At 42.0% G+C, this 7,996-nt stretch overlaps 1 protein-coding gene across 2 annotated transcripts; it reads left to right on the top strand.

Annotated features, from left to right (window-relative positions):
- The first annotated feature begins 465 nt into the window (after nt 1-465).
- On the top strand, nt 466-7,592 carry LOC112433306 (E3 ubiquitin-protein ligase TRIM35-like). 2 transcript variants are annotated; one of them, XM_076878634.1, is made up of 3 exons: nt 466-1,075; nt 1,177-2,337; nt 3,825-7,592. In XM_076878634.1, exons 2-3 carry the CDS (start codon nt 1,194-1,196, stop codon nt 4,631-4,633), a joined length of 1,953 nt encoding a protein of 650 aa, XP_076734749.1. In that variant the 5' UTR covers nt 466-1,075; nt 1,177-1,193; the 3' UTR covers nt 4,634-7,592. The 2 variants fall into 2 exon arrangements, with proteins under 2 accessions (XP_076734749.1, XP_076734746.1); XM_076878631.1 differs by having other exon boundaries at nt 466-2,337.
- Nucleotides 7,593-7,996: the final 404 nt, after the last annotated feature.

The following is a 7,996-nucleotide window of genomic DNA, read 5'->3' as shown; positions in this document are numbered from 1 at the left end:
CGTTGAGCCATCAGCGTCAGTCGTCCTGCACTCTGCAAAGTTTGTTCGTGTCTGAACCAGGAGACTAACTGTTTCTCTGTCTGTGTATAGATTTCCCCTGGACCTGTTTTCCCTGTGCACGGTGACTGAGCGTGAGCAAGAGTGATGGAGGAAAGAAGAGGAGCTGTGTGTGGTTGCGAGGGCTGTATGGAAATCTCCCCTCCCTGGACTCCTGCCCCTTTCACTCCCGGACCCTGGAACCCTTTTTCCCAGACACCGTTGTGTGTGTGTGTGTGTGTGTGTGTGTGTGTGTGTGTGTGTGTCACCGTGGAGAACACTGTAAATAAATTCACTTTTGATTTGAAGAAACTTGTGGTCTGCGCCTGAGTCCGCTCCACTAATCGTGACAGAAGTAACACTCAGTGTCATGCAGTGACTTTTACACAACCAGATCAGATGAACCAGCTCAAACTAAAACATTTTGCTGCACTCTTTACACTTATTTCTTTTCTTTCTGCTTTCTGAGATAAAAGCTCTTTATTAGTAACTTTTACAACTTCTGGCAGGTTAATGTCTGAACTTTGGAGTGAAACACACCCTTAGTTACAGGAAATAACACCACTGTCTGTAACTAAGTGAATCCACCTTAACACCACCTGTGTGTGTGTGACTGCATTACACTCCCACTGCTGGGAACCTGAACAAGAACCAGAACAAAGTCTAAAATAGAAGCTGACAAACAGCTGCACCACCGAGTGACACTTTATTTTATAAACTTCACAACAGGTTTCATGTTGTGACCTGTGGAGGTGAAAAGACACAAAACCTGTTTTACAGCTTTTGAGCTGCAGGCAGGATTGAAACACACCTTAGTTAAAAGTCAAACAGCAACATTTGTCTCCTCCCCTCACGTCACTCAAATGTGACAAACCAGGAAACAGGAAGTTCTTCTTCCTCAGTAAAGAGAGACGCACAGACGATCAGACTGAGCTCAGACCAAACTAGCAGCTTCCTCTGAGTGAGTCCAGCTACAGGAGAGAAAAGTGGAAAACTCCAACACTGCTGCTTCAAGCTGCTGACGCTCCACACACTGAATGTGAGTTTGAGCAAAAACACGACTCAAAGGAAGTTTCAGTGAAGGTGGTAGAGGAGGGAGGGGAGCCAGGACTGACTGTACTTCCTGTCTGCTGTTTTCAGCTTCACTCACAGACTCAATGGCTTCCAGATCAGAGGAGGATCTCTGCTGTCCGGTCTGTCAGGAGGTCTTCAGAGATCCTGTTATTCTGTCATGTAGCCACAGCTTCTGTAAAGACTGTCTGAAGAGATGGTGGAGAGAGAGACCAACACACGAGTGTCCAGTTTGTAAGGAAATATCAGTTTATGATCCACCTTTAAACCGAGCTTTAAAGAACCTGTGTGAGTCGTTCTTACAGGAGAGAGATCAGAGAGCTTCAGAGGATCTCTGCAGTCTGCACTCTGAGAAACTCAAACTCTTCTGTCTGGACCATCAGCAGCCAGTGTGTCTCGTCTGCAGAGACTCAGAAAAACACACCAATCACAGATTCAGACCCATCGATGAAGCTGCACAACAACACAAGAAGGAACTTCAGGAAACTCTGGAGCCCTTAAAGAAGAAGTTAAAGGTTTGTGAAGAAGTTCAAGTGAAGTTTGATCAAACAGCAGAACACATTAAGGTCCAAGCCCGACACACAGAGAGGCAGATTAAGGAGCAGTTTAAGAAGCTTCACCAGTTTCTAGCAGAGGAAGAGGAGGCCAGGCTGGCTGCACTGAGGGAGGAAGAGGAGCAGAAGAGTGTGATGATGAAGGAGAAGATGGAGGCTCTGAGCAGAGAGATAGCAGCTCTTTCAGACACAGTCAGAGCAACAGAGGAGGAGCTGAGAGCTGAAGACGTCTCATTCCTGCACAACTACAAGGCTGCAGTGGAAAGAGTCCAGCGCTGCCCCCTGCTGGATGATCCACAGCTGCCCTCAGGAGCTCTGATAGACCAGGCCAAACACCTGGGCAACCTGACCTTCAACATCTGGAACAACATGAAGGACATGGTCTCCTACACTCCTCTCATTCTGGACCCAAACACTGCTTATCCAGAACTCATCCTGTCTGAAGATCTGACCAGTGTGAGACGAGGAGAGAAGCAGCAGCTTCCTGATAATCCAGAGAGGTTTGATTATTACGGCTCTGTCCTGGGCTCTGAGGGCTTTAACTCAGGGACTCACAGCTGGGATGTTGAAGTTGGAGACAGTACATGGTGGGGACTGGGTGTGTTAGCAGAGTCTGTGCAGAGGAAGGGAGACATACGGTCTGGATTATGGAGAATACGGTTTAATGGAATTAAAAGTAAATACTCAGCATGCTCACCATCAGAATCTGCTCTCTCAGTACAGAAGAAGCTCCAGAGGATCAGAGTGAATCTGGACTGGAACAGAGGAAAGCTGTCGTTCTCTGATCCTGATACTAACACACACATACACACCTTCACACACACTTTCACTCACAGGTTGTTTCCATACATTTGGACTGATGGTAAAGTGAAGGTGTGTCCGTTGAAGGTGTCAGTGTCAGTGCAGCAGATGAGTTGAGGATGATGATGTTTCTAATGTTGTTTCCTGTCAGTGAGTTGAAGCTGTTAAACTGCAGCTGTCCTCCTGCTGCCTCGTTGTTCCAAAGCTCTTTGTTTCTCTTTTAGTTTCACTCTTTCTTTCTGTTTCTGCTGTCCACCTTTTCACATGGAAAATCATTTCACTGTTTCTCACTGAATGACTCCCCAAACTAGATTTGAAATTCTATCAAGTTTCTAATCATTACAAGTGATTAACGACATAAGTGACCATCTTCCAATTTTTACAATCTATGATAGGAATTACAAGATCAATAAAATGGACAGTAAAAAAGAGTACAGACGAGTAAGAACAGAAGAAAGAATGAATGCATTTAAAAAAGATTTATTGAAGGAAAACTGGGGTGAAGTATATCAGGAACAGGACGTTAATAGTGCTTATAATAAATTCCTTAGAATATTTACATTACTGTACAATAACAACTGTCCAATAAAGCAATATAGTAGGAAACAGAAATATATGGACTGTCCATGGATAACAAAAGGTCTGCAAAATGCATGTATAAAGAAAAATGCTCCCATAAAAGATTATGGGAAATCCTGAACAGTGTTATAAAATGTGGGACTGGACAAAAGAACTATCCCAAGTATTTCATTTGTAATGACCATGAAGAATACAATATGGATGTTGTGGCAAATAGTCTCAATGAATTCTTTGTAACTGCTGGACCAAATTTAGCATGAACAATCACTCATCCTGGGAAAGCACAGGAAAAACCCGATACACTGATTGACAGAAATCCATATTCTATGTTTCTCACAGCCGTTGATGAAAATGAAGTTCTTGAAATTGTCAAAAAATGTAAAAATCACAAATCTTTGGATTGTAATGATATTGATATGATAGTGGTTAAAAGAGTCATTGAGGCTATTATAAAACCATTTACATACATCTGTAATTTATCATTTCAAACTGGTCGATTTCCAGACAGAATGAAAATAGCAAAAGTTATACCTCTATACAAATCTGGAAACAAACACCATTTCACAAACTACAGGCCTGTCTCTTTACTACCTCAATTCTCAAAAGTTCTTGAAAAACTGTTTAAAAACAGACTGGAAAAATTTATAGATAAGCATAAACGCGTGAACGCGCGCAAAGCTACTGGTCCGGACGGGATTCCCGGCCGCGTCCTCAAGTCATGCGCGGCTCAGCTGGCTGGAGTGTTCACGCACATCTTCAACCTTTCCCTCTCTCTGTCTGTAGTCCCAGCCTGCTTCAAAATGGCCACCATCGTCCCTGTACCCAAATCCTCCACCATCTCCTCATTGAACGACTGGCGACCTGTAGCCCTGACCCCCATCGTGAGCAAATGCTTCGAGAAGCTGGTCAGGGACTTCATCCGCTCTGCACTACCCGACTCACTGGACCCTCTACAGTTCGCATACCGCCACAACAGGTCCACTGATGATGCCATAGCCCTGACACTACATACTGCCCTGTCACACCTGGAGAAGAGAGACACGTATGTGAGAATGCTGTTTGTAGATTACAGCTCAGCATTCAATACCATCGTTCCCTCGAAGCTGGACAGGAAACTGCAGGATCTAGGACTGAGCAGCTCCCTCTGCAGCTGGATCCTTAGCTTCCTGTCTGACAGACGCCAAGTGGTCAGGCTGGGCAGCATCACCTCATCCCCCATCACACTGAACACTGGTGCTCCACAGGGGTGTGTACTGAGCCCTCTCCTATACTCACTCTACACCTACGACTGCACAGCCACTAACAACTCCAACATCATTGTGAAGTTTGCGGACGACACTACAGTGGTTGGTCTTATCACCAACGGTGATGAGACGGCTTACAGGGAGGAGGTCAGCGCCCTGACCCACTGGTGTCAAGACAACCATCTCACCCTCAACGTCGCAAAGACAAAGGAGTTGATAGTGGACTTCCGGAGGTGCAGAGAAGTACACACCCCCATCACCATCAACGGCGCTGCTGTGGAGAGAGTGAGCAGCTTCCGGTTCCTTGGCGTACACCTGGCTGAGGATCTTACGTGGTCAGTACAATAAACAAAACAGTGAAGAAGGCGCAGCAGGGCCTCTTCTTTCTCAGGAGACTGAAAAGATTCGGCATGAGCCCCCGCATCCTCAGGACCTTCTATCACTGTGCCATTGAGAGCATCCTCACTGGATGCATCACCACCTGGTTTGGCAACAGCACCGCCTACAACTGCAAAGCTCTCCAGCGAGTAGTGCGGTGCTCTGAACGGATAATTGGAGGTGAGCTTCCCTCCCTCCAAGACATCTACAGGAAGCGCTGCCTGAGGAAAGTGGGGAGGATCATCAAGGACTCCAGTCACCCCAGCCATAAACTGTTCAGACTGCTTCCATCAGGAAGGAGGTTCTGCAGCATCCGGTCCCGTACCAGCAGACTGAGAGACAGCTTTTTCCATCAGGCCATCAGACTGCTGAACACTTCATAGACACCTCAGCTTCACTACGGGAACTGCAACATTATGCACTCCACACTGTATATAAATGCCACTTGTTTTGCACATATTCAACTCTGTATATTTTATATATTTTATTTATTATTATTATTATTATTTTTTACTATTTAATTTGTAAAAATGTGTATACACACACACACACGTAGGATAATATTTAGTATACACATCCAGAAATGCATACACTATTATATATTGTACATATATTTATTAGTTTCAGATGTAGCCATTCTTGTATTTTGCTCGTTTGTGTTGTTGTGTTTGCACATCTCTGTTGCTTGTGGGGCTCGCACACAAGAATTTCACTCGCATGTGCTGTGCCAGTGTGCCTGCACATGTGATGTGACAATAAAAGTGATTTGATTTGATTTGATTAAACTACTCACTGAGAGTCAGTACGGATTCAGATCAAGCAGATCAACATCATCGGCACTATTAGATTCAATAGAATACATCACAAATTCCATAGACAAAAAGCAATATGTGGCTGGGTTATTCATAGACTTGACAAAGGCATTTGACACTATAGATCATGATATATTAATAAGAAAACTGGAACGTTATGGTGTCAGAGGGGTAGTTTTAGATTGGGTCCGGAGTTATTTAAGTGACAGAAAGCAGTTTGTGAAAATAAATGGTGGTTGCTCCTTATGTATGGACATTGCTTGTGGTGTACCCCAAGGGTCAGTTTTGGGTCCAAAATTCTTCAACTTGTACATTAACGACATCTGTAAAGTGTCCAAAGTATTAAAAATGGTTCTCTTTGCTGACGATACAAACATTTTTTGCTCTGGTGATGATCTGCAGAATTTATTGGAGGATATGACAAATGAAATAAGTAAAGTGAAGTTCTGGCTTGATAAAAACAAATTATCATTAAATTTGAATAAATCTAAACTGATGTTATTTGGAAATAGTAGTTTAAATACAAATGCAAAGATTCAAATAAATGGTGTTGATATTGAAAGAGTCAGTGAAAATAAATTTCTGGGGGTAATAATAGATGAAAAACTTAACTGGAGAGCTCACGTAAGATATATTCATTCCAAAGTATCACGAAGCATTGCAGTACTAAACAAGGCAAAACAGGTATTCGACAGAACATCACTTCATATTCTCTACTGTTCACTGGTTTCACCATACTTAAGCTATTGTGCAGAGGTCTGGGGCAATAACTATAAAACCACATTACATTCACTTTTTACTCTTCAAAAAAAAGCAATTCGAATCATCCACAATGCAGGTTATAGGGAACATACAAACTCACTATTTTTGCAGTCTGAAATATTGAAAATTGACGATATAGTGAAATTCCAAACAGCACAAATTCTATTCAAAGCAAAAAATAAAGAACTGCCAGGTAATATTCAGAGTATGTTTTTTTTGAAAGAAGGAAGTTATAATTTAAGGGGTTTTTGTAACTTCAAAACAATGAAGGTACGTACTACAAGAAAAGGCTTTTGCGTTTCTGTTCAAGGAGTGAAATTATGGAACAAACTGAATATGGAATTAAAGCAATGTCCAAACATAAAACTGTTCAAAAAGAGTTATAAAAATATGATCTTCTCGATCTATAAAGAAAAGGAAAATATTTAAATTATGTGAATGTCTCTATTTAAAAACAAACAAACAAACAATAAATTCATGATGTGATATTATAGTATATAGTATATCAGAAATCTGTTCACTATCTTTATTACAAATTATATCAGTAAGGAAGCTGACTAAATATTCACTGATAATTTATGGGACAGGGGTGGGATTAAATAAGTGTATACTTCTTCCCACTCCCTTTCAACTTGTAAATTAATCAGAATGTTTTTTGTATGTAATTTGTATAGTATTTTTTTCTCTCTTATTTCTTTTCTAAATGTACTTGTATATTGTTCACATGTTGAAATAAATTACCAATCAATCAATCAATTCATGTTTCTATTTGATGTGTAAATGGAGATGATTTAGTTTGCTGGGATATGGACTGACATCTGTTGAATGGGAGGAGCAGTTTGTTGTTGTCTTCTTGTCTGTTTATGACAACAATAAATATGTTGTTGAAACAATGATTCATGTTTAACTCCATATATGAAATGTTTCTGATCTTTGAATTCTGTTTGATTAAAGACTTTCTTCATGACACAAATGAGATTTCAGTGTATTAATAGAACTAAATAAGCTCAGAGTTGAAAGGCTGGAGTATTATGTACGTGCTTCACTGTCAGGATCTTCAGGGGGATTCAAAGGGAAACATCAAACTGCTGTAATGAGATAAACTAGTTGGGCTGAACACACTTATCTGTAGTTTGTCTCCATCCAGGATCATCAGAATATAATGAACATGTGTGAAGAGCCACAAAATGCTGCTGCCCTCTCAGCATGATGAGCTCCAGCCTTTGTTAGCAGGACAACAGGAAACATGAGACAACTTTCAGAGACAGTAACCAACTGTGGCCACAAGATGGCAGCAGCTGATCTGAGATCCTTTATTGGACAGAACGACTCTGCTCTGTGACGTCATCAGAGAGACGGCCTTCACTTTGATAGATCTGACGTCATGTCTGCACTGCGATGATGAAAGCTGATAAACACATTGTTATTGATCCATGAAATCACCTCTGTCCTCTCAAGTGTAGCTGTTTACAGAGCTGAAGAAGTCCTTCATGACGGCCAGTGGGCTGGCCTTGTGTTTTGCTTTTTCTTTTACCTGTTTCTTGCAGGTAGGTGGAGCTGACCCAATTATTGATGCAGCACACCTGAGAGGGCCAGTCCCAGTGTATATATAGACACCTTGACTGAAATCAGTGCTTTCCCTGTTAGGTTGAAGGAGTGTTTCTCTCTTGAGAATCATTCACTGAAATTTCTGTTGCGGTGAACACAGAGCAGTTGTCTCGGGAGCACGTCCCCAGGATTGAGGGGGTCGCTGTTTGTG

Source organism: Maylandia zebra, linkage group LG3, assembly GCF_041146795.1.
Source record: "Maylandia zebra isolate NMK-2024a linkage group LG3, Mzebra_GT3a, whole genome shotgun sequence".
In the NCBI taxonomy this organism is placed as follows: Eukaryota; Metazoa; Chordata; class Actinopteri; order Cichliformes; family Cichlidae; genus Maylandia; species Maylandia zebra.
This window is presented reverse-complemented; position numbering and strand designations above follow the sequence as displayed.

Excerpts from the sequence above, each read along its gene's own strand:
- LOC112433306 (XM_076878634.1), top strand. The coding sequence starts at position 1,194 with ATGGCTTCCAGATCAGAGGAGGATCTCTGCTGTCCGGTCTGTCAGGAG. Across the intron at positions 2,338-3,824 it reads ACGGTTTAATGGAATTAAAA|TCCCAGCCTGCTTCAAAATG; the intron begins GTAAATACTCAG and ends CTCTGTCTGTAG.